This window comes from Delphinapterus leucas, chromosome 3 (assembly GCF_059928025.1).
Source record: "Delphinapterus leucas isolate spDelLeu-1000000601 "Yukka" chromosome 3, BTC_Dleu_Yukka2, whole genome shotgun sequence".
NCBI lineage: Eukaryota > Metazoa > Chordata > Mammalia > Artiodactyla > Monodontidae > Delphinapterus > Delphinapterus leucas.
Window position 1 is genome coordinate 41,789,151 of NC_143131.1, and position 26,033 is coordinate 41,815,183.

At 39.0% G+C, this 26,033-nt stretch overlaps 2 protein-coding genes and 1 long non-coding RNA gene across 9 annotated transcripts in view; 2 read left to right on the top strand and 1 right to left on the bottom strand.

Annotated features, from left to right (window-relative positions):
• Nucleotides 1-7,399, bottom strand: part of LOC111186835 (uncharacterized) — a 206,478-nt gene extending 199,079 nt beyond the window's left edge. For 4 of the 7 annotated variants that reach the window (XR_004021958.2, XR_016392642.1, XR_002647994.3 and 1 more), the window contains exons 1-2: nt 5,748-6,339; nt 5,044-5,091 (exon numbers count right to left, since the gene is read on the bottom strand). This is a non-coding gene — a long non-coding RNA (uncharacterized LOC111186835). Of the gene's footprint in view, nt 1-5,043; nt 5,092-5,747 lie in introns of all 7 variants that reach the window. The other 3 variants (XR_002647995.3, XR_016392640.1, XR_016392641.1) reach the window with 2 other exon arrangements.
• ITGA1 (integrin subunit alpha 1) overlaps nt 1-26,033 on the top strand; it is a 174,910-nt gene that overhangs the window by 3,769 nt on the left and 145,108 nt on the right. The gene's annotated exons all lie outside the window — the stretch shown is intronic.
• PELO (pelota mRNA surveillance and ribosome rescue factor) lies at nt 5,208-8,364 on the top strand. Its single transcript, XM_022597754.3, has 2 exons — nt 5,208-7,444; nt 7,732-8,364. The coding sequence occupies exons 1-2, from the start codon at nt 6,719-6,721 to the stop codon at nt 8,161-8,163; spliced, it is 1,158 nt and encodes a 385-aa protein (XP_022453462.1). The 5' UTR covers nt 5,208-6,718; the 3' UTR covers nt 8,164-8,364.

Consider the following 26,033-nt stretch of genomic DNA (forward strand, 5'->3'; position numbering starts at 1 on the left):
ACTGTGCCACCAGGGAAGCCCTTTATTGTTATTTTATATATGTCAAAGTCCCAGCAAAAAAACTAGTGGCATATATAAAGGATTTAACTGAAAAAAATTAAATCAAGGGACTGCTGGCAGAAGCATATAAAGGAACTGACAAAAGATGGCTGGAGCACGTAGAATGAGCAATAGTAGAAAGAAAGTACCTGAAGCAACATGAGAAGAAAAGCCATTGCCGTTCCTCGGCCTGAGAAGGCAGCAGTGTCAGCTTGACTGTGAACTCTGGCTATGGGAGGGGGACCACTGGACAGGAGCTGTGGCCATAAGAAGAATGCAGCTAGTGCCAAAGTTGAAGCATAGCAGGGAGAAAGCAGGGGAAATGAATACCCCTGCTTTTCCTTCTACCCCCTAATGCCTTGCCTGGCCATCCCATTGGCCATGTCCAAATGGCAGAATTCAAACTCTCAGGGGACAAGGGTCAAGACAAACAATAACAGAGAAATACTAGCACAACTTATTGCTGAAAGGCACATATTTTCTGAGAATGTATTAGGTAAGAGGCCCTGTGCCAAGAATTTTGCACATATTACATTTTAATCTCAAAAAAGGGAAAATTCTGGAACTATTATCCATATTTTAGAGATGAACAAACCAAAATACTAAGAGGCTAATTTGACCAAAGTCACCCAATTAATAAACTGCAAAGCCTGTTCAGATCTCTCATGCTCTGAAATAATATACCAGGCTGTCTAAATGTACGTCCATTTCTCTCTTGCTCAGCCCTCTAAATGTTAAATCCAAGCATAATTGTCTAAAAGACTTTGATAAAGATCTAATTAATCGTGAAGTGAGTCTGTTATTTCCATGACTTTTAGGTATATAGTGAAATTAGATGATGTCCCTCCCTACATTAATTGTAACTCAAATAAGACTACTATCTCTGGTTATTAAGAATACAAATATAGAATTATCCCTAATTGAGTTACATATCTTTCCTCCCTAGAAACATTTTAGTTAGCCTGAAAGCAGGAGTCTTCTTTTGTGACTTTTTTCACAGGCAAGATTTCCTATTCTAAAAGAAGTGAGCTAATGGCTGGATATGGAAGGAAGTCAGCCACCTACCCATAACAAAGAAATGACCTCCAATGACACACAATGGAAGACAGTGAAAATATTTAAGTCAATATATGATGTCTGTAAAGCCAGCGATAAATTCATAGGACTTTTGTTTGTTTAATAAATAGACAGTGACAGTAGCAATAAAATATATATGCCGAACTAGTTTGCCTATTTTTCTTCCCTGCTGTCATGATGCTATTTTGATGCATGGGCTCTTGGACCACCACTTATAACTGTAGATCTTACTTCCTTAGATGGATGTTCTTCTACCTGTGTTCCAACACCTAAACCCAACAAACTTCCCACTGGATTAGAACTTGCTGAATTTTAATATGCCCCTTAAGTATTTCATAAAATAAAGGAGCTCATGTTTTAAATATATTCAGAAAATTAGGCATCAAAATGCTATTCTTTACCTACACTACTCTTCTGTGGTATGAAATACAAAATAGTGTATCTGAATTCATGTTAGGAAATTGAGATGAAAGATATTTGGAACTGTTGTCACAATGCTAAAGTCAGAATACGTTGCCTATTCAGAGTGGTCTGTGACTGGTGAATTGTATTCGCTCTCAAAGCAAGTACAGTAGAGTATCAACAGATGTAAATGAGCTGAATATATTCTCATCCTCATGATTATTAACCTTCTTTCAGCTCCTCTAATGTGCCAGCTCCTCTGCAGTCTCCAGGCTTTTGCATAAGCAGTTACACTGCTACTGGTCCTCAAGTCCCCATATGAATGTGATTTCCAAGAACCCACTGGAGTAGATTGGAACCCCTCCCCCAGAGATTTGTAGGCCCTTAGCACTTTTGCTTCTACATACCACATATTAAAATTAAACATCTAATTGTCTGTTTTCCCAGCTCCCTGTATGCTCTGTGAGGATAGGGTCTTTGTTCATTATCTCTACCATCTTAGAATAATAGTCACTTGAAAATTTGTTATTGAACGAGTCACAAAAGACTAGACTACAGACAAACTCATAAAATACTTAAGGGGTCAGGTTGTCTCTTTTAATTATATCCCCACCTGGAATATTTCCATCTACCCATATTTATATCTAACTGAATGGAAGACACCATAAACTGAATGATGCACCGTTATTTTATGTACTATTAAGAAAGAAAAGTACTGCCAATCCAATTATAATTGCTAAATGGTTAGATGCCTCCAAGTTTCAAGAGATGTTGAAATGTGGGAAAATATACATCTGAAAATTATAATAAATAACATGCAGTATATCTACATGCAATTTTCTATCACGTTTCTTTGTACTTTTAAAACATGCATCATAAGATTTCAGACACACTCCTTCTAGGTACAAAGATATGAACATTGTCCCCCTTCTCAGTTCTCTTCCAGAGCCAAATCTGTATCTAATTGAGGGGATAATTGCTCCTCTGGCACCAGCAACCTCACCAGATCCCAAGAGCAGACCTTCCTCTGAATACTCTCCCTTTAAAAAGGAAGCTTCAGGAGGAGAAAAGTGACAATAAAAGTAATAAAAAAATGTTCCAGGTCACAGGATCAATAACTCTAGTTTTGGCAAGCTCTAATGTCTCTAATATTCTATCATATTGGTGGTTAGAGCTAGGGCCATGTATATTTGAAGGGACCTAATTTTTATCTAACGTCTTCTATAACTTAAAAGGAAGATGAAAAAGTCAACTAAATCTTAAAAGGAGATTACAATATATGTACTGGTTAGTATTAAGAATTCATTTTATGTGCAAAAGCATTAATATTGTTTTATCCAAATGTAGAGCTCTATAAACAAATTAAGTGAGAAATCTGATTTGAAAAATTATAATTCAAATATTAAAAGGAGTGAAGACATATGCTTTTTTCTATGAACTATCTGAGATCTGCTGAAATAAATGTAAATTCTTAAATTTAAATAGGACACTTAAATCAATCACATTAGAACCTCAAATGATTAAGATGAATGGTCTGCATATTTTATTATAAATCCTATACTATTAATACAAATTACAATGTACTTTCAAAATTTTCTTATTAACTATATACTTTTAGTTTGCCAAGTACTACAGTTTGAAAATGCATGGGTATTGACCAGTTCCTAAAATTATATATTTTATTGTAATATTTTTAATAAAATGATCCTGTACTGTACAGAGATTCATACAAACAGGAACATCCCCACACACATTTTGTTGATAAAATTATTTATTTGGTAGGAGCTTTGTATTGTTCTGTGACAGTTGCAAGTAAGTATTTTTAATCACAGGAATTTAGATAGTAAGTGAGTACAGCAAGTTCCTTTAAAAAAGAAAAAAAAAAAAAAGACCTTTACCTTTTCCCTTTCACCATTTTGCCTGAATTCGCTGAATAGCCCTCCCTGTTGACCACTAACTTTGCCTGTGGAGGTCACATAGGCATCTTTGTACAATCTAAGGTTAGCACATTCTCTCTAAATAAATTATTGCTATTTTCACTAGATATTTATAATCAGAGTGCTAGCTATTTATTTTGTAAAGATGATTTTCCAAACCAAGTATAATAAAACTAATTGTCATCATACATTATTTTTGAACACTTTAAGACCTTTTCCTCGTTAAGATGTGTTTAAAAATTAATCATTTTCTTATCTATGCATGGATTATCTCAAAAAACTGAAAGAGGTTTACAGAAACTTACTTTAAGAGTAATCTTCTTTTTAAATTGTTAATAACATTATAAAACAGAATGTGACTTCTTAATTTTAGGATATCAGTGATAGACAAATCAAAAACTCTGAATTAAAGGAGAAATAAAGCTTGTAAAGCCATGTCTTGGAAGCCTTGAATGCCAGGGAATTTGGATTTTAATTAATAGGGAATGAGAACCCCAAATAACTCGAAAGTGTAATGACTGATCTAGAAAGACTAAGTTATAACACAAAATCTAGGAGAAAAACACCTGATCATTCAAGAACAAGCTCAAGTTACTAAAAAGAAAATTCTATTACAGATGTTTCAGATTAAATGATAATTCTGTGAAAAGTTTTGTAGTATGTTCAATCACTGAAGCACATTTATATTTAAAAAGACAGCCCAAAGCAGTGTGCCTCATAATTAAAACAAACAAACAAAAGAACCACAGAATCAACAGTCTATGGGGGTTTCCCATAGATTCTCAATGTAGAAATATGTGTGTATTTTTCTAAAGTAGAATATTAGATCTTTCTCAAGAATTACAACGGTGACCTAGGCTGAGCAAAAGGAATATTACATTGAAAAGAATATAAGGACTGTTTTAAAGTAATAAAAGAGCAAGGAAGTGACCTTCCTTTCAAATGCCCTAGGTTGGTTCCTAAGCTGTGAGTCTTTGTTTAACTGGCAAAGGTGAGAGTTAAGGGGAAATGGCAGTGGGTAATAGCACATAATCTTTGGGGTTGCAGAGATGAGTTCAAGCATCCATAAATGTAGAATTGTGTCAGTGGAAAGAGAAAGTGTGGAATTAAGCAGACCTGGATTTGAATGCTGGTTATGTGATCTTGAATACATTTCTTAACTTCTCTGTAATTCATTTTCTTCATCTATGTATGAGGATAACAAATATTTACCTTACAGGTGAGGACTAGAAAAAGCATAGGAAAGTACCAGGTGAATATTCAGTAAGTGATAGCTCTTCAGTAAAAACCTAACATTTATTAAGGTCCCTGTGTGCCTATCACTGTGATTCTGTGGTTTTCGATCCTTGGCAGATTTTTCAAGAGGGGGATGATTATACTTAGAAAGGTGATCAAGGAGTATCTCAAAGCATCTCCTCCTTTCCCTCTCTCCCTCTCTCTCTCTCTCTCTCTCTCTCTCTCTCTGTCACTCACACACACACACACACACACACACACACACATTCACTCTACCCGTTAAGAATTCTTGTAGCTTAACAAGCACCTTTTAAAAAGATACATGTCCTTTGGAGACACAAGCCATACTCACACTTTAGCGTGATCAGTTCCTTGCTCAGTGAAAAGCTGCTGGGTTCTCCTGGAAGTAGAAGAAGGCAGTCTGAGTTAGGAACTTTGGAAGGGCACTCAGTATGATAGGAAGGTGGGGAAGGAAGGAGGTACAGAAAGAGAAGGAGGGAGAAGAGAGGCCACAAAATATTGGTTCTAATTTACACTAGAGTTTTGGAGGGGACCTATGTATCCCCTGACAATCTCTGAGGAAGTTAATTGAGATCTGAGTATCAAGACTTGTGCCAACATCATATTGCTCCCTTTCATCCCTGTCTCACCAGTTCAGGATGGTAAGCTTCCCTTTAAATGCCATACGCAATAAGATAGGAAGGCGAATGGGGAAGATTTGTGCCCTCTTCTCTCCAACCCATCTTAACTCTCAAGAAAACTTTGGTAGGCTTTTTCTATTCACTGGTCCTTTTAAGAAGCAAGCCCCACTTCCCAAACTCCCCCGCCTCTCCTTCCCCCCCAAAATGTTAAGTGACGTAAGGTTTTTCTTAGCAATGAATTCTGTAGCTATTCAATCAAGGTCGGTCATAGTAGAACAGTCCTTCCCCACTTCCCCAATCCTCAGCTCTCAGCTCAGCTTTGACAGTGAAGATCCCGTCCTAAACTACCGAGACCCAATTCCGCCCCGTAAACATTTCACAGGCTACTGAGCTGCGGAAAGCTGAGTCTGCCAACCTTGGATTCTGGGATTCTCAGGACATCAGATCAAGCAACTGAGAGGTCCATCCAGGGGTAAATTCCACAGATGGTTTCTTCTTTCTCTGGGATCAATGTTCTAACATCTGGGTTAATCAGATCATGCAGACTTGGTTAATTAAGCGCAGAAAACAGCTGGGCACGTTACTCACGGCCCAGACGCACCATGACCAGTCGTTCTTAAGAAACAGCTTCTGTACAGACCAGCTCCAAAAAGCGTGTGGCGTCTGAGTGCGGATAAGGCAGGAGCAAAGCGGGCCGTAGTTTGGACCTTGGGGCCAAGTCTGCACTTTTCTGAGTTCCTTTTACTTTTCCGTAAGTTTTGAAATTGTATTTACCCGGCGGGAGAAGGTGTAGCGTGGCAACCGCACACAGCTGAAAAAAATATATATGTTTGCACTCACAAACTCCCCAGATTCTTCACAAACAGGGGTGGAAGAGAAAACTTAGGACGTCCAAGTTAAGCATTAATACGAATGACTCGCCAGCAAAGATTCCGTACACTTCCCTCGGGTCGTTTATTCTCCGAGGAACACCTCCCGGCTTAGTGCGCCTGCGCACGCGCAAGCTGCGGCCCCGCCTCCCCGTTGCGGACGTAAAACGTGCGCCGGGAGGCAGGACGTGGGCTGCGCATGCGCCCTTACTGCATCGGCCTCTTGATCTGTACGGCCGCTGGAACCACGGAGAAGGTGTTCGCCGGTGTTTCGTTCGCCGGTGTCTCTTGCGCCGGTCCGACGCGGCGCGCCCCGAGACCACGAAAAGGAAGGGCTAAAGTAAGTGTTCACCCCAGCCGCTAGAGTCATATAGAAAGTGTTTCCTTCCCGCCAGGCAAGTGCCTGTAGGAACCGGACCCCGTCCCCTTCACGGCCTAAACTTTCCCCTCCCTACCCCTTTCCTTGTGGCGATCCCCTCGGTTCCTCTTGTTCTGGCGGTGAGCCCCTGCCAAGATCATGAAGCTCGTGAGGAAGGACATTGAGAAAGACAATGCGGGCCAGGTGACCCTGGTTCCCGAGGAACCTGAGGACATGTGGCACACCTACAATCTAGTGCAGGTGGGCGACAGCTTGCGCGCCTCCACCATCCGCAAGGTACAAACGGAGTCCTCCACGGGCAGCGTAGGGAGCAACCGGGTCCGCACTACCCTCACTCTCTGCGTGGAGGCTATCGACTTCGACTCTCAAGCCTGCCAGCTGCGGGTCAAGGGGACTAACATCCAGGAGAATGAGTATGTCAAGATGGGGGCTTACCACACCATCGAGCTGGAGCCCAACCGCCAGTTCACCCTGGCCAAGAAACAGTGGGACAGTGTGGTTCTGGAGCGCATCGAGCAAGCCTGTGACCCAGCCTGGAGCGCTGATGTAGCGGCTGTGGTGATGCAGGAAGGCCTCGCTCATATCTGCTTAGTCACTCCCAGCATGACCCTCACTCGGGCCAAGGTGGAAGTGAACATCCCTAGGAAACGGAAAGGCAACTGCTCCCAGCACGACCGGGCCTTGGAGCGGTTCTATGAACAGGTGGTCCAGGCCATCCAGCGCCACATACACTTTGATGTTGTAAAGTGCGTCCTGGTGGCCAGCCCAGGATTTGTGAGGGAGCAGTTCTGCGACTACATGTTTCAACAAGCAGTGAAGACGGACAACAAAGTGCTCCTGGAAAACCGGTCCAAATTCCTTCAGGTAAAACAGTCTTACCCAGGGATAATTAAGAATGGGCAGAGGGGTTTATGTAAATGACTCCTAAAGTTTTAGAACCAGGAAAAGTACAAGAGGAGGAAGGTTTAACTTGACTGGGATTGTAAGTGAGATCATGAAATGAAAAGAGACTAGCAACTTGATATAGTAAACTTGGCTTAAATCCTTAAACATATAAAGCCTTACCAGTGTTTTTGGCTTGAGGTCATTGTGGGCTGTTTAATGGGTACTCTAAGAGATCTTTTGTCTAACTTTTGTAATTGTGATTCTAGGTACATGCCTCCTCTGGACACAAGTACTCCCTGAAAGAGGCCCTTTGTGACCCTACAGTAGCTAGCCGCCTTTCAGACACTAAAGCCGCTGGGGAAGTAAAAGCCTTGGATGACTTCTATAAAATGTTACAACATGAACCTGACCGAGCTTTTTATGGACTCAAGCAGGTGGAGAAGGCCAATGAGGCCATGGCAGTTGACACATTGCTCATCAGCGATGAGCTCTTCAGGCACCAGGATGTAGCCACACGGAGCCGGTACGTGCGGCTGGTGGACAGTGTGAAGGAGAACGCAGGCTCTGTTAGGATCTTCTCCAGTCTTCATGTGTCTGGGGAACAGCTCAGCCAGTTGACTGGGATAGCTGCCATTCTTCGCTTCCCTGTCCCTGAACTCTCTGACCAAGAGGATGATTCCAGTTCTGAAGAAGATTAATGATTGGAACTAATAATCGAGACAACCTGTGTCTCACTCCTTCACTGTTAGATTTTCTCAGCATCCTTGTGACAGAAAGCTGCAAAAGTGGCACTTTGTGATTCTTACAGGGGTTTCTCATGTATTTGGTCACACTAGGTGATTTGTGGTTGGCAGGACATGTATTCAAACTGAACAATAAAAGGAAATAATCTCCATGTATTACCATCTTTATTAATTGGGAAATTTTTTTTCAGAATTATGAGTTATTCGCAGTACTTAGAAACATTTTGTATATTGAATGCCCATATATTCTTTGGAATAGACTGTAAAATCCCATACTGCATGCTTTGAAGTAGTTTTCCTTAGGAAAAGCTTTTTAATATCTCATCTTCAGTTTACATTGTTTATTTTAATTCGGCATGGTGTTCTTACACTGGTTTTCTTAATGATCCTTTTCTCCCCATTTCCCCCCACATTCCATTTTTTTTAATTTTTAAATTTATTTGCTATTTTAAATGATAGCTAAATAATTAGAAGACTTTTCTTGAGGACAACTTTAAAATGTGTTTTTCTTAAGAGACTTGTTAAACCAATCATGTTAAAAGTAACAAGGTGGGGTTTTTTTGCTTTAGAACTAATCGTAATTGCTTCAGAGGAGCACTTAATTAGTTATTTTTAGGTCATTGAGCTTTGGTCTGCTAAGGATTCTCAGGATAATCTATTTAAGGTGCCTTTATTTTTAAAATGAGGCTAAGGTATGTGATTTGCTTATGGGCTATTAGTGGCAAACCTAGAAGTAGTCCCCAGTCTGGACTTGAGTTCTTTGCACTGCTACACCATTTATGTATTTATTTTTTGGCGTATCATAGTTAAATACTTAATGCTACCTTGAATTTGTATTTGCTTTTACATTCTTAGTGGACTTTCTCTACGCCCTATTTTAGGGGTGAGAAAGCCTGTTCAGAAAGTTTAAGTCACATCATTAGTATGTGGCAGTTGATTTGTACTCCAGCTCTTTACCATACTTAGGGAATTTCGGCAAATAGCTGAGAGTTTAAAATATTTTCATTATTTTTTCCAAGAGTTAGGGAGGGGGCCTTGAAATGTAATTGCATCTTGACCTTTTACACATCTCAGCTTAGCAAAATAATTAGGAAAGGCCTTATGAAGAGTGAAAATTCAGTCTGTAACTCCAGGATCAGTGGTGCCTGCTTCAAATAAGGACACTAAGTAAACTTTTGCTTGTCCTGTGTCTGAGCCTTTCTCCTGTTCTAAGTGCCAGGTTTGGGGATTATTTTTTTTAAACTTCCTAACTAATCTGAACCTTTTTATCTGTAGTTAGGGGTAGACACCTCCATATACTTTAAAACCACATTTTTATATGTCTATTGTACTTCCTAATCAAAATAATTCAGATTGTCGTTTCGTTATAATTCATGAATATTTAAGATATCATTAAAAGTATGTCATTAATAATTTGGTAGGAGTGTAGATATGAAGTCACTAAGATTCTTAATGTTAGAACCTGATTGATAATGCATCATATTCTCAGGAAGAATTTGGAGATTTGGGGCCTCGTGCTCATAATCTATGCAGAACTGGTTATTCCTCGCTGTTATCCTTGGTAATAAAAACCAGGGGAAATGAAAGCTTATGGTAAGTCTAACCAATACATTTTAGGACATAAGTTCTCAAATTTAGCTGCCTCTTAGCTTCACCTTGGGAGTTTTAAAAACTCTATACCCAGACTGGACCCCAGACTAAATAACCTTACACCCCTAGCAATGCTGGAGTGTTTTTTTTAAATTATATTAAAGCTCCCAGGTGATTCCAATAGGCATCAAGGCTGAGACCCTTGATTCAGGCCTTGCTATTCAAAAGTGTGGTCCATGGACCAGCAGCATCCCCTGAGAGCTTGTTAGAAACTGGAATCCAGGGCTGTACACTAAACCTATTGAATTGCAATCTGTATCTTAACATCTCCAGTTGATTGCTGTGTATAATCAAAGCTGATAAACATAAGCAATAGCTTATTCTCCCTGTGCTAGTTAATCTCTGCCTAGGGTTGCCAGCCATAGAGAAAAAGATTTGAGTTTTAAGAGAGCTAAACTGCCAATATTCAATTAAATTATCTATAAAACTCTAAATGAAAGCCTGTTTATATGTCTATAACATATTTAAAATATATTTAAGAATTTGTATTTTTAAAAAGTTACATATTATACCAATACCATTATCAAGAGTATAAATCTTCCTAGATGCATAGGTGTAAATATCAAAATAGTGATAGGAGCATATAAAATACAAAATTAATTCAAATAATTAGTTTTTACTATTCTATAGAAAACAAAATGAACCATAGGTCTCTGGAAATCATATGCAGTAGTTTAATTCCAATTGCTCTTCATTAATAAGGAATGATGACTATGGTAACAAATGGAAACACTGTCAATAACATACCTCTCACATTAATGCAATGTTGTACTGTAAGTTTCCATTTACCATAAGGTGCTTGTTGTAAACAAAGATTGCTGCCCTCACTAGGCTCAATAAATGAGAAGTTTGCAATTTGTTTCATTTTGTTCCAGATATGATACATATAAAATTACGTTTTGCTATTCCTGGTCTATTATATGTTAAATATTTTGCTAATTTTACGTCTGGACAGTTGATGCTGGATTTCACTTTCATTACTCCCTTATATACAAGTTGGATTCCCCCCCACCCCCAGGTGCCACTAGAATAGCTTTGTAAAGCTAATTTTCTTTTATCTCTAGTTACTTTCAGTCATTAACTTTAGTTTCCTTTTTTAATCCCTGTAACCAGATATCAAACTCACAGTATCTTTAACAGAAGTGACTCATAATTTCTGCAGTTCATATATTCTGGAACTGAAATTCTCTGTGTTGCTAAAAAAAAGTACACGGATGAAATGGTGTATATGTGAATTCCGCAAAGTAGAAGCTGTTTGTTGGGAAGGTACTATTTGGCTTTTAAATCAGATGGTTTTCCAAGTAAATAAAACTGGCAGTTTGTATTCATTATCGGGATATGTTGAATTACATGTTGAAAAGGGGTTTCTAAGGTGTTTCTTAGAGTTTGAGTAGAGAGAAATTCTTTCGCCTGTGGCCAGAGTTTAGCTATGAGGCATCCATATTTATATTACCCCAGTCATCAAGGGCAGTACATTTAATTTTATCCGTTCATTTTTTTAGTACCTGTTTGAACCCAGTACTGAGCTGGGTTTAGGGAAGAAACATGTAAACAAATCACTGGATAAAAGTAACTTGTAGAAAGTATGAGAGGGCACAATGTTGCAAGGGGTCGCTTTTAGAAGGAACTTTATAGAGCAAGAGCCAGTAAATGTACTTAAAATGATAAACCTGGAGAGGTTATCAGGAAGAGGAGGAGGGCGGGGCAAGTGTGCTAATCACATCAGACCCTCCATGCCACAATAAAGAGTAGGTTCGACCATTATGAGAAACCACTGAAAAGTTTAAACAGGAGAATGGCATGATAAACTTTGCATTTCACAAATATCACTGTTTGGCAGCATAAAGGATGCATTGGAGGAGGCAATATTGGAGGCAAGGAGACAGATTAAGAGAACACTTATTAGAAAAATTTAAGAGGAAAATGATGACGGTCTAAACAAAGGCAGTAAGAATGAACAGTCAAGAGGAGGTATTAGGAGATAGGCTCAGAGGGACGTGAGGTTTGTTCAGAGTTATGGAAGGAGTAGAGTCTAGGGGTAAATCTCAGGGTTTTCTTCTTGACTGGTGGGAGATATTAGGGCATAATTCAGACACAGGAAAAATAGGAAGAGAAGCTGACTTGTAAGGAAAAACAGTAAGTTCAGTTTGGAATCTGGTTTGAAGTGCCTGTGGGACATCTGTAATGCTTTTCCACCAGACTGTTATATGCTTACTTACTCCCTTCAGGTTTTTGCTCAAAATATCACCACCTCCATGAAGTCTTCCTAAACCAGCCTTTTTAAAAAATATACCTTCTCCAAGATTCCCTTATCCTTCCTTGTCGTATTTTTCTCTGTAACGCTTAATTTCACTTAGTTGTTTTGCTTATCATCTATCTAGAATGCAAGCTCCAGGAAGGCAGAGATTATTGTCTGTTAGGTCATTGCTGTATCCCCAGTGCTAAGCACAAACCCTGGCACAGAGTAGATGCTCCAAAAAAAAAAAAAAAAGATGACTAAATGAATGACCGAATGAATCAGCCTCCAGAAGAAGGTCCCTTAGGCAGTTGTGCATACAGTTCTGAAGTTCAGGAAAAAGCATTTTGCCGGGGATAATAATACAAGAAATGTTCAGCATATAAGCAGACCAGAAATCATGGAGAAAAAAAAATGACCTAGGAAGTATTAGTAAAACTAGAAATAAAAGAGGGCCGGGCAGCAAAGCATAGGGAAACAGCAATATTTAATCTCTTTAAATGCTACTTCATTCTCTGTATTATAACAAAGCACAGGTGTTTATAGATTTCAACACTTAATATAGTCAGATAATTATTTTTCCCCTACATATCTCTATAGTGTACTAGAGATATACATGTAGAATAGTTAAAGTATTGATTTCATAGAAAGCTGAATTTTTTAAAGTTCTTAAGATAAAAATTTCTAAGTCGGGGGCAAAAACCAAATTACTTTTGTTTGTTTTTTAAGTGGATCTTAACATACATGTACATTTACTAGTTTAGTGTATGAAAAGTTAGTTTTAAAAAAAAGATATATTGGGGGTGATGATTTAATTTATTAAAAGATTTTTCTCAGGATCCCCATAGTACAGGGATTATTAGCAAGCTCTGTTTCATTCAGGTCGAAGGGTTACTGCTATATGGCCCTTAGCCCTCATGTCTCCTACCCTAATCTGCATCTTTGATTCCCTCACCACTTCCTCTTTTACTCCCTGTGGGACCACAAGTGTCAGAGTTGTGACATAAACTTTGCAGAGTTATACCTGTTCTAAAAATTGATTTTGACCAGCCCATAATTTTGTTGATACACATTTTTCAGCAAATGAGTTCCCAGTTAGTGAAGAACAACTAAAATGGGGATGTAAAAGCAATTATAAAAAGAATAAACAATTTCAGATAAAGTTTTTAAAGCCCTAAATAAAAGTTTTCTTCATGTTGATGTTAGCGTATTTAAACTTTGTGCTGTGATTCAGTTTACATATTGTAAAAGATTTAGTAGTTTAGAAAAGTGCTATTCAAGATTTTCGTAATGCATTGTGTGTATTGCTGATGAATTCTCAATTTAGAAGTTTAGTGCAAAAGTGTTACAGAAAAGCCAAAATGGTTTCTAACGGAGTTGAGATGCAAGTATAATAGTTCTGTGTATCAAGGATGCCTTACTTAGAAAAGATTCAAAGTCAGCAATGCAGCTAATTAAGATGTTGAAGGATAAAGCCTCTAGTAATGGCCTAGAACAACTTGAGGAGTTACTTAACATCATCAAGTAGCAGGTAAACTTCACTAGAAATAAAAAGAAATTGGCTAAGTTCAGGAAGGAGATAGTTAAATTAGAAAGACTATGAAAAGGCGTTGGCAAAAGATATTTATTAAGCTGAAGTGGAGATGATAAAATCTCATTCATCATGTTTCTTTACATGGCAAGAATTCTTCCTTTTTAGGAAGTGTTTTATACAGCATCACCATCTCTATTCTCATCCATATTTTAGAGTGTTCTTTGTAGATTTCCAAGTATACTAATTGAAAGATAGCCCATTTATTTTTCAGTATTTAATTTCTCTATCTTAAGAAACATGTTAGTGTATTCTGTTGTGGTAAAGAACACCGGGAAGGAAACTGGGATATTGTGAATTTATTCGTTTAAATTTAGGAGAAGCTAATGTGTTTCCTCAAGGAAAATCCACTTTTGTGTGCAGCACTTTAGTTGTATGCAAGTCTGCTGACACTATCATTTTTGCTTTTGACAGCGAATACTTTAATTCTGTAACAATTGACATCAATATGGGAAGGTCTTATATTTCTAGATGCCAGTTGCTAAAGATTGTGACATTTATGATAAATTGTAGGGATTTGGATTACCAGTCTTCTTTTGCGTTCCCTTTCCTTCATCCCTTAACATTGCCCACATTCTTTAGAATGCCTGTTTTTCTATAACGTAGGAGACCTAGAGGACTTAGAGCTTATTTCAAATTAGGCTGCCACATTTGGTTCCAGAACACCCAATACTGAGGCAGGGCAGTATCTGCCAGACAGCAAATACCAGAGAACAGTGTCTTTGCAGCCACATGCCTGGCCATGCACAGGGTTGGCACCACTGTCCCAACTCCAGGAATGGACAACCTGTTAAAATAAAAGTAACCACGTGCTTATTAAAGACCAGACCTGTGGGAAGTGCTTTAAAAGGAAATATTTAATTCTTTGAAGAGTCCTATGAGAAAGGTTTCATCAGTACTATTTTCAGGTAAGAAAACAAAAGAGGTTAAATAATTTGTCCAAAATCACATAGCTGGTGACTGTGATAAGGTGCCCAATCAAGCAACTCTCTAAAAACATAAGAATGCCAGCCCATTCCTCAATTTTCTGTTTGGAGTAGGTCAAATGTACCTAGAAATAGAAAAATGATTTGGTAACACTAAATTTTATGTAATTGGCCAAGGTTTGTTGCAGTCATTTTGTATGTTTTTTTATTTACCTACCACTGTTATTTTTCATCTCTCATGAAAAATCAGGAACTCAATCATATGGCATTCTAGTCTGAAATATAGTTGAGGATTAGAAAGTGTACAGAAACTGTTGTAAGTCTATATGTTAAACCAAGCCCCTCAAGCCTTTACTCAGCATCTGTTACTATTTCACACTTAGTTTTAGCAAGCTTGTTTTTTAAAAAATGTTTTAAGCCTACTATCTTAATTCATGCATTATTGTAACATAGTAGCACCTTAAGTAGCAGAAACTATGCTACTTCGGTATGCAAAGATGAATTAAGATACGTGTCCGTGGCTTTAATCAGCAAATTAGATATCAAGGAGAGATGACCACAAATGGCCAAGCTGACAGGGAGGTGACTGCAGTGAGAAATGACAGCTCGGGTGGATCCTGAATCACCATCGAAAGAAAAAAGTCTAAGGCTTAGAGGCTTTCACTGGGGCCTGAGGACATTACTGTGTTATAATAGCTGGCGTTCATATTGAGGAAAGGATTGAATTACATTCGGTGCATTACATTCAGAAGTCAAGAAAATGGATCGTCTTTCAAAATTACTTTTCTCCAAAAATCATTAAAAGATAATCAAACTTAAAGAAATCTTTAGCTATCTGCCATACCTAGAATGGCAGTTCCAGATAGCCAGAGTTTTACCATACCTTAATAGTCTTAATAAGAAAACTTACATAACTGTTGAAAGATGAATACTTGTTAAAGAAAAACATCCCAATAGATTTTAGCTGTAAAATGTATTCAGAGGTAGGAGGTCCTCTGAGTTCAAGTCTAAGTTCCAGAAGTTTTATGTCTGGAATTTTTCGTCAAATCCTACTGTAAACATCAACTAGAAATTTTTGTTTGACAGCAGTGTGAAAAATTGCTCTGTGGATATAAAACATTTTAACCTTGTGTTTCAGCTCATTGATCCTGTGACCATAATTTAGAGTTTTTTCTTCCTCTCCAAGTATATTGTTGACAATGGTAGAAGTCACTTTTTTTTTTTTTTTTTTGATGAGGTGAAGGAGAGGAAGATTGAAAATGCATTGTAGTACACGGCTCTGAATCATTTAGAATCATAAAAGGTTAATGATGTATGGAAACTTTTATGTCATCTGACCTACTCACTTCATGATACGGATGTCAGCTGAGGCCCAGAGAGTGTTGGTAACTTGCTCAAAGTCGCTCAAACGAGAGTTTTTCATAGAGTCCACATTCCTGTTTGATCCATCCTATTCCAATTTCTTACGCATTTTCTTGTCACCAGTGCACACTGGGAGGCAGTTGGGGTAAGTGAACAAAGACCAATATGGGATTCTAAAAATGCCCTAAACCCTCCTTTATCAAATAATTCTTCATCTTGGGGCAAGACAGTTTCTCAGAAACATCACTGAGACTCAAACCCAGCTTTGAAGTCCATTTGTCCATTCTTCGAACAACTATTTATCTTCTGCTAGAGAAAGACTGCCTCCTGCCTTTCTTTTTCTGAGAATCATTTCGTTCTTCTGGCAACCACTTACTAAATACCTACTATGTGCCAGGCAGTCTGCCAGCCCCCAGAGATATGAGGTGAATAGAGAAGATCACAGTCCCTTCCTTCAAAGGAAACCCAGTCTAGGATGGGCAAAGACAGAAAGAAAACAAACAATCATAGCACTGCAATAGGTACAGGAATAAGAACTGTGTGGGAGTCTGAGAGCTCAAAGGGTGCTCTTAACTCAGCCTGGCTTCACTGAGGAGGTGCTGTCGGAGCTTAAACTGCTAAATTCCAGAAGCTCACACTGATCTTGCATTAGTTTCTAGAGAAATGAGGCAAAGGAAACTGAAAGCATTCCTCTCAAATTTACTTGGTAAAATTTTTTTCTTCTAAGTATTGGTCCCTGTAATCCCTAAGCTCTCTCTAAGCTCTGCAGTAAAGAGTCAACAAACCTGAGAAGAGACATCATGGAGAAAGGAGGTTATGTTGCTTCCTACTCTCAGAAAGAAGTGAAAAAGGCATCAGTGGAATCAGAAATACAAACAGGAGACCATGACTGAAAAGAAGAGAAAGATGCTAGAACCATTGTATTTTCCGTATTTTTGTTATCTCCTGTTTCTCTCTCATGGCTTAACAGCAAAACAATTAAACCAGAAAAGAGAGCTTGTCGCTCAGTAAGCCGGGGAGTAGGACATCGTGTCCTCTCCACAGCCATTCTTGGAAAAGAGGTTGTCCAGGGTAGAGTGGGTGGTGGTGCCCTCCTCGGGGAAAGGGAAACAGGCTTCTGGGCCTGCCGTCAAGCGGGAAGTGCCAGAGAGCTGACTTGGGCCTGGGGAAAGCCCAGAGGCTGGCCGGCAGGAAGACCTGGGATCTTTCCTATCTCTTTATTCACCATTTTATCCTTGGTATAAAATTCAGGAAAATAACCTTCATAAACAATAACGACTTCTCTCCTAAGTAGTACATTTTACTAAATGGCCAACATGGATTGGGTATGGTGGAAGGAAGGGAAATTTTCTGCAGAAGGGAGAAAAGAACAGTCTATTTTATGAGGAGGAGTGAACTCTGGGAATAGTGCTCTGACCCTGTGTGTCTCAGCGGTATTCTCAGCCTGGGTGAAAGGAAGTAGAAGAATGTGTGGAATGTGGGGAAGTGGGAAGAGCCGAGACACAATTAGTTCTCTGCCTCATTAAATGTAGTAATATATCTTTAAGAAAATGAGTCTGTTATCACTGTAATAAATTTGGGCCTAACTCCTTGCCTAGACCTTAACAGAGTTTAATAAGTGTTCGAATTTTTCCTGCCTTTCTGGGAATCATTTTCACCCTTATCTCTAGCTCTTATACTCTCTCTGGGTCACAGTAAAATATAGTGGGAAATGGTGTGAGTAGACAGGAAATGTGGAGAAAGACCCAGCCTTTTTATGATGGTTTGTTGTAGATTTTAAAGCTCTTAGATTTGCGTTTGATGCATGGGTTCACATATGTCCTTCTAAATGAATTAGAAACTTTAATTGTCAGAGTCAAGAAAGTAACACTGCCAGATTTTATACTTGAGACTATAAAAAGGATGTTGCACACCAAAAATCACAGTGTAATGTACATGCTGTTTGCTATAGTTACAAAAAAGACTGTATATAAGCATTTGCAAAAGCATCGCCTTTCTGAATAACTATGAATCACAGAAGAAGTCATCTATGCCATTCTCAGAGGACTCTGGCTGTGGTACGACAGACATGAGAACTGGCCTGTGAATCAGATCAGGATGTGCCCAGGCCCTACCAAGTTGGTTGTGTGACTTGAAATCATTTCATCCTTTTGAACCTCCATTTCTTCATCAGTAGATTGAGGAAAGATGGGTGGCACTTGATTTCCTAGGCACCCTTGCAGATCCCTGATTCTACTTGGTACAGTAGCAATAATTGTTTGTTATTTTTAAAAGTGGTATCTTGGGCTTTCCTGGTGGCTCAGTGGTTGAGAGTCCGCCTGCCGACGCAGGGGACACGGGTTCGTGCCCCGATCTGGGAGGATCCCACATGCTGCGGAGCGGCTGGGCCCGTAAGCCATGGCCGCTGAGCCTGCGCGTCCGGAGCCTGTGCTCCGCAACGGGAGAGGCCACAACAGTGAGAGGAAGTGGTATCTTTCCAGCAAAATAAATCTTCAGTGACTCTCAGGTTTAAAAAGAATCTATTTTGCACCATATTCCAAAAGCTGCCAAATTTGGGGTTTGGCTGACTGCTAAAGAGAGCAGCCTGTTAGAAGGAGCAAATTCCAGAGCTGAGGGTCATGTTTTACAATGCTTTGCCAATACTCCCATATTTTCAAAGTTGTTAGGGGCCTTTAAACTTGAGCATCAGGAGAGAAACAGTTGTTTAAAACATTTTGTCGATAGGTACACAAAAATTTTCAACTGTACAAATATATTTGAATAGTTTGCCACATTCCAATGACATGCCAAGTTGCACAGTCCTGCCACTTTCCTCCTTGTTACTTTTCCTCCCCTATCAACTTTGCTTGCTGTCCCAAAGAACTAGGTAATGAGAAAACACAGGTCTTTATTTTTACCAGAATGTTCTTTCAGTTTGGCCAGTGGTTCTCAAACCAGGCAGCTAGGGAGTTTTAAAATCACATGATGACTGGCCCCACCCCAGGCAATTAAGTCAGAATATTTGGGGAAAGAAATCCAAGCATCTGTACATTTAAAAAAACTCCCCAGGTTTTTCTTTCTTTTTTTTTTTTAACTTTTTATTTTTTTAAACATCTTTATTGGAGTATAATTGCTTTACAATGGTGTGTTAGTTTCTGCTGTATAACAAAGTAAATCAGCTATACATCATACATCCCCATATCTCCTCCCTCTTGTGTCTCCCTCCCACCCTCCCTACCCCACCCCTCTAGGTGGTCACAAAGCACCAAGCTGATCTCCCTGTGCTATGTGGCTGCTTCCCACTAGCTATCTATTTTACATTTGGTAGTGTATATATGTCCATGCCACTCTCTCACTTCGTCCCAGCTTACCCTTCCCCCTCCTCATGTCCTCAAGTCCATTCTCTACGTCTGCGTCTTTATTCCTGTCCTGCCCCTAGGTTCTTTAGAACCTCTTTTTTTTAGATTCCATATATATGTGTTAGCATATGGTATTTGTTTTTCTCTTTCTGACTTACTTCACTCTGTATGACAGACTCTAGGTCCATCCACCTCACTACAAATAACTCAATTTCGTTTCTTTTTATGGCTGAGTAATATTCCATTATATATATACACCATATCTTCTTTATCCATTCATCTGTCGATGGGCACCTAGGTTGCTTCCATGACCTGGCTATTGTAAATAGAGCTGCAGTGAACATTGTGGTACATGACTCTTTTTGAATTATGGTTTTCTCAGGGTATATGCCCAGTAGTGGGATTGCTGGGTCATGTGGTAGTTCTATTTGTAGTATTTTAAGGAACCTCTATACTGTTCTCCATAGTGGCTGTATCAATTTACATTCCCACCAACAGTGCAAGAGGGTTATCTTTTCACCACACCCTCTCCAGCATTTATTGTTTGTAGATTTTTTGATGATGGCCATTCTGACTGGTGTGAGGTGATACCTCATTGTAGTTTTGATTTGCATTTCTCTAATGATTAGTGATGTTGAGCATCCTTTCATGTGTTTGTTGGCAGTCTGTATATCTTCTTTGGAGAAATGTCTATTTAGGTCTTCTGCCCATTTTTGGATTGGGTTGTTTATTTTTTTGATATTGAGCTGCATGAGCTGCTTGTAAATTTTGGAGATTAATCCTTTGTCAGTTGCTTCATTTGCAAATATTTTCTCCCATTCTGAGGGTTGTCTTTTCATCTTGTTTATGCTTTCCTTTGCTGTGCAAAAGCTTTTAAGTTTCATTAAGTCCTATTTGTTTATTTTTGTTAACACTCCCCAGGTGTTTCTTATCTGCAACCAGGTTAAACATTGGCCCTTCATCACCTACTAGGCCAGTTGGCCCTAAAATGTTCTGTGGCCACAAAACCAGTCAGGGTCTGGCTAAGAAAAAGAGATGGAGCATAGAAAAAATTGTGAAATTGTAGATTAATTATCCCCCTTACTGAAAAGGCAACTCTAAAAAGTTGATGAGGGCAGTGTATTTCTTTAGCTTTAATGCCTCGTTGCAAGGTTTGACTATACCTTATGTATTTTGTCTTGCTATAATAAATTCACAATTAGTATTGATAGTGAATATTTATTGATGTACATATATTGCTCAGTATAGTGAAGGGAGTTACAAAAAAGTAGCTCCTTGAAGGATGGAGCTTATAAATCTTGGGATGCAAGAATTATGTAAAATGGAACAAGATGTATATTTTACAGAGAGTGAAAGCTAAAATTGTTGGCGACAGGAAGATAACACAATTGGGTGGAATCACCTAAGAAGGTGGTATTTGAGTCTGGGTCACCTTCTGAATGTCTTCTTTCACTCAATCAGCAGGCAGCAGCGGTAAGAACATTGGCTCTTAGCTGGAAAATCTTAGCTCTGCTACAGATGGGCTCTGTGACCTTGGGCAAGTCATGTTACCTTTTTGATCCTCAAATTTAGATTTATGAGGTTTAATCTGTAAAATGGAAAAAAAATGATAAAACTTTCCTCATAGAGTTGCAAAGAATAAATAATACGATTTAAGCAAAATACCTGGGAATTAATAAGAGCTCTATTTAACTGAGTTTCATTCCTCCTTCCTGTTGCATCTATTTGCCATACATACCACTTGGGCACCAGATCAGCCATGGAGGTGTGAGGCAAAAGAAGTACCTGAAGTTTCTTCCTGTCATAAATCCCTACCATCTGCCAAGGATGGTGTTATAACCAGAAAAAGTAGACCCACTCTGTCCAGTTACCCTCAGCAAGAGACGGGCTAGCCGATCGTTCTCAGTCTTTATAATATTTTTATTTCCTTATATTAGGATACATAATGCATATCTCACCTCATTGCCCAGAGGATGGAGGTGAAAACTGTACTTTTGTAAGTGATAACGAGCCAGTAAGGAAGAGGAACATAGAAAAGCACATTTCATTCTCTAACTCTGCGTCTTTATTTTTAAATTAATTAATTAATTAATTTTAAAAAAAAGAAAATCACATTTCACTTCATGCCAGGAACAGTAACCCCTTCAAGAACACCACTGTGTGCACACAAAGAACCATAACTACCCACCTAGGAGGTCCTGGCTCTGTGTACTGAACCACAGAAGCTCATATGGTGCTGAGGTTGGATTTATATCAGCCATAACCCACCATTAAACTTCCAATCAAACAAAATTAATATTAATTCTTAGGTTGAACAATAGGTGCTGTCTTTTCTTCCATTTAGTCACCTTAATTCCTATGGTACCTGTTAATGATTATTTGAATATCATTCTTCCACTGCTCAGCTTTCCTTGTCTGGGTGTTTCAGCCATATGTAAGTCATAAAAAAATCACAATTCCCTTACTACTTCTAAGTCAGTTGCAAACAACAGAAAGCAACTCTGGTAATGGAAGCAACAAAAAAATATTTTAGGAGAAGTTGAGGAGACCTTAGATAGGAAGAGAAAGAGGAAGGCATAGTCAAATCTCTGCTGCAGAAATATCTGTGTAGGACAATGCAGCCGATGGAATCACCACCCCCAGACAACCACCACCAATCCACTGGACTTAAAACTCAACCAGAGCTTCTGAGAGTAATCTTTAATGTGCAGAAACATCAGGTTGGCCATCCAGAGGTCACATGTTCACCTTCCCTGGACCAGGAGGCAGGATGAAGGACTGTTCTCTACTCCTTCACTCCCCTGTATCCTAAAATCCCACCCCTTCCCCCATCTAGGAAGAGTGTGGATGCTGGAGAGCTAAAAGAAAAGAAAATATCCACTGACTATTGTAGAACAGTAGGAGTAAGAGAACTAACATTTACCACATCCCACACAAGGCAGACTCTATACCGTGTTAGAGGCACAGGCCTGCAGCCAGATTGGCGTTGTTCAGACCCCAGCTCAGCCATCTGCTGGAAGAAGCAAGGGTGATGCTGAGCCTGGAACCCATGTCCGTCCAACTCTAGGGCCTGGTATCCCATCACTAGTTCATCCAGTCCAGTAGGTTTTAACTCTTACATTCTTCATCAGAGCAGAGATGCGAATTAGCTAGGAAAACCTTACCCTGAATCCCTTTCAGGCTTCATATCTGCTTGGAAAAAAAAAAAAAAATTACCTAACCATATAAAATAGTTGAATAATTGGCACATTTTTTTTCTTTTATGTGACTACTTCCCTTAAATCTTGACTTCAGTCTTGCTCTTGGGCTCCTGATATCCCGATGGATGTCTGATTCACCAGCAAGAACTTAAGAACCAGTCCTACTGCTAGATTTTAAATGGTGGCTTATTTAAATAGTCCAAGTCAGTCAGCAGATCACTAAATTTTTAGACTGGGCAGTTCTCGGAGATTCAGTATGAGTTCTGAAGCACAATGGAAGTTCAGGAGACTCAGGGAGCACCTGGCTTCCACAGTCACAAGTCTTGAGGTCACCTCAGGCCACTTACGTTTCTTATCACTGCTTTTCCCCAGCTGACATTTGGCTCTGGAGGGAAATGGAAGCCAGGAAAGAGGAAGATGATATTGTACCTCCCCACTCCCAACACACACTGGTCCTTAGCCTCAGCATTGTTTTCCAATCCGGCTGTCAGACTTCACGCATGGAAGAGGAGGAACTAGCAAACAAATCCAGATTTCCTCTTGGGCACCAAATGCTAAGCAGGGTTGGCCACAAAAATTTTAAAGAACAAAACCCACCAGCATTTTTGCTCTCCTACAGCGAAGCCTCAATTTAGAGGTGAGCCAAAGTTAAAAATATAAAACATATAGTAAGTGCTTCTCTTCCACCTTCCTAAGGTTGTCAGATTTAGGGGCTGGGGGAAATAGTGAACACGACAGACTTATTCTAAATGATTATTCATTGCTTACCTGAAATTCAAATTTAACTGGTTGTCTAGCAACCCTACACCCCCATGTTCATGTCTCTTGCACCACTGGCCATGATTGGCTTTGGTTGGAGAGATCTTTGCTTGGGTGGAAGTTGGGAGGAGGACTAGTGAGTGTATTCCTGCCCAAGATTGGTCTTGGCTCTAGTTTTGGAGCCTTTGTTGGAAGAATGGAGAAGGGCTGATCTCTTATGTGTTTGAAAAACACTGACCGAAGCCTTTCAACAATAGCATTGGATGTAAATAAATGTCTACTTAGCAGTCACCTTTCCAGATGATCCTAATATCCTAAAATAAAAAGGTTATTACCTTTCTCAGTCCAGTCATCTGAGACTGTTACTCCAGAGAGGTGCCTAATTGCAAGATGTCTTTACAGTAGTACTAGTTAACGTTTATGATGCAATTTGATAATGTGAGGTTATCTTACAAAATTAAATTGGTAATTACAAGTAGGCTTATACTCTTGATAAATTAAGGAAGATTAATTTTAAATGTATCGCCAAACATAAATTAAGTCACAATAACTCCATAAAGGTAGGAACAACATGCAACAGGGAGACACTATTAGGTGGTACCGAACAGAAAGGCTCTGGAGTTAGACTTCCTGAATTCAGTATCTCTAGTAAGGACTATTTCAGTGACTGACTTCAGTGTCCTCACTGGTAAACTAAGTGCCAAACTAATAGGGTTTTTTTGAACATTAAGTGAGGTTTTTGACGTCTTTTATAATGATTGGTCCAGAGTAAATGCTCAACACATTTTACCTGCTTTAGATGGTATATTGAAAAATTTTCTCCTTGGGACTCAAAAAATATCCATGAACACTGAGCACATTTTCAGTTCTGAAAGGAAACCAGTATGCCAGCAGAAATAGAAACAGATATCCTTGTTTTCAAATAAAGACAATTTATTTATGGGAAAGATGAACATTAATGATGCCTTACAGACTGTTGAACATAGCTACTCATGGTCAGGAGCTTATACCATCACGTTAGTGTTTATTTCTATTAATCTAAAATAATTTTTCCTGAGTCATGGCATAAACTTTTCATGTTTCCTGCCCCCCGCCACCATAAACACACTAGAAACTATCATTCTTAGGCAGGGATAGGGAAGCTGGGGGGTATTGAAGGGACTATTTTGTGAATTAGATAGTCAATTAAGAAAGGGCTCGCTCACAGACTGAAAGAGAGTTGACCCATCAGCTGCCCAGGCCAGCTCAGAGACCAGGGTCCTGGTTACAGAGGAAGGACCCTGAGGCCACATCCAGGAGGAGCAGTCCTCAGAGCCTAGTCTTGCATATCTTCTCCTAGGGTCTTGGAGGCTTAACCCTCCCAGAGAGATGGCAAAGCTCTTTTTCCAATACTCTGCATTTTTGGAAAGTGGTATGTTTATTCCCTCCCAGGCCTTTTCACTTTTATTCTGAATCACAGGAAAAATCATAATAGTAAAATCTGTCTGTATTATGACTGGTTACAGCAGATGGGGATTTTCTTCGAAGTTTTCAAGGAGTGTCCCCTAGCATCTGGGTTCCTTTGCCTGGATAGAATTGGCTCCCTAAAAGCAAAAAAGAGATGGAAGCACTTGGGGTGATAAACTTGTGTCAGTTTGGAATCAGTCTAGAACAGTTTAAAACCTCTCAAATCCAACGCATTCTAAAGCTTTAAATGCTATCCACTAAGAAATCATATCTGAGGAATTTTTTCCGTTAAACACTTAGTCTGGTTCAGACATAATAAGATACTAATCTTTTCAAAACTTGTTTTCCCTTATTTGGCTTTCTTACTTTTTCTAAAAAGTAAGAGTTTAATATACTAGAAGTGCTGAATACAAGGGGTGGAGTAGAAAGTACCCTGGCTTGGTTTCAGGAGAACTAGGTCCAAAACTGGATTCCATAACTAAGTGATTTTATGACCTTGGGCATCACTAAGCCATTGTGAGCCTCATCTGTAAAGTGGGGATAATGCCACCTGGAAATGTGGGGAACACTAAATTATGGAACCTTTATGTAAGCGCTCAGCTCACATAGTAGGTACTCAATAAATTTAAATCTGTGGCCATAGGGGGGATCTTGTCACAGGCATCGTTAGAGCTTCTTCTTTAATTAAGTGTGAAATGAATGTTAATTTTAAAGCTTTTATGTCCTGATCAAATAGAGATTATGATCTTCTCGAAGAAACTAAAATAGTTTGAGAAGACAGACATCATTCTAGGGTAATAATAGAAATGCAGATATGGACAATTGTGCTTTAATGCGTCAAAGATTAAAAACAATGCAAAGTCAGAATAACATTTGTTTCATCTGCCAGAATCTTACCCTATCTCTTACCTTTGATTTGTTTAAGTATAGGACATTAGGATGGTACAGACTTTTGAAGATCTAAGCTATTTGTAAATATGTATCTTTGCATATGCAAATTATAATATACATATTTTAAAAGGTTGTTCCAACTTTATTTGTAGCAGAGGTCAGCAACCTTTTTTCTGTGAGATGATGTATATTTTTTAGACTTTGTAGGCCTCAGAGACTCCTTAGTGATTACTTAACTCCCACAGTCTCCTTAGGGGTTACTTAACTCTGCCATTGTAGTGCAAAAGTGGCCATAGACAATAGTAAACTAAAGGACATGGCTGTGTTCCAATAAAGCTTTATTTACAAAAACTGGTGTTGGGTGACATTTGGCCCATAGGACAGTTAGCTGACCTTTGGCCTAGAGCATGATATAGAATCTAATTA

Excerpts from the sequence above, each read along its gene's own strand:
- PELO (XM_022597754.3), top strand. The coding sequence starts at position 6,719 with ATGAAGCTCGTGAGGAAGGACATTGAGAAAGACAATGCGGGCCAGGTG. Across the intron at positions 7,445-7,731 it reads ACCGGTCCAAATTCCTTCAG|GTACATGCCTCCTCTGGACA; the intron begins GTAAAACAGTCT and ends TTGTGATTCTAG.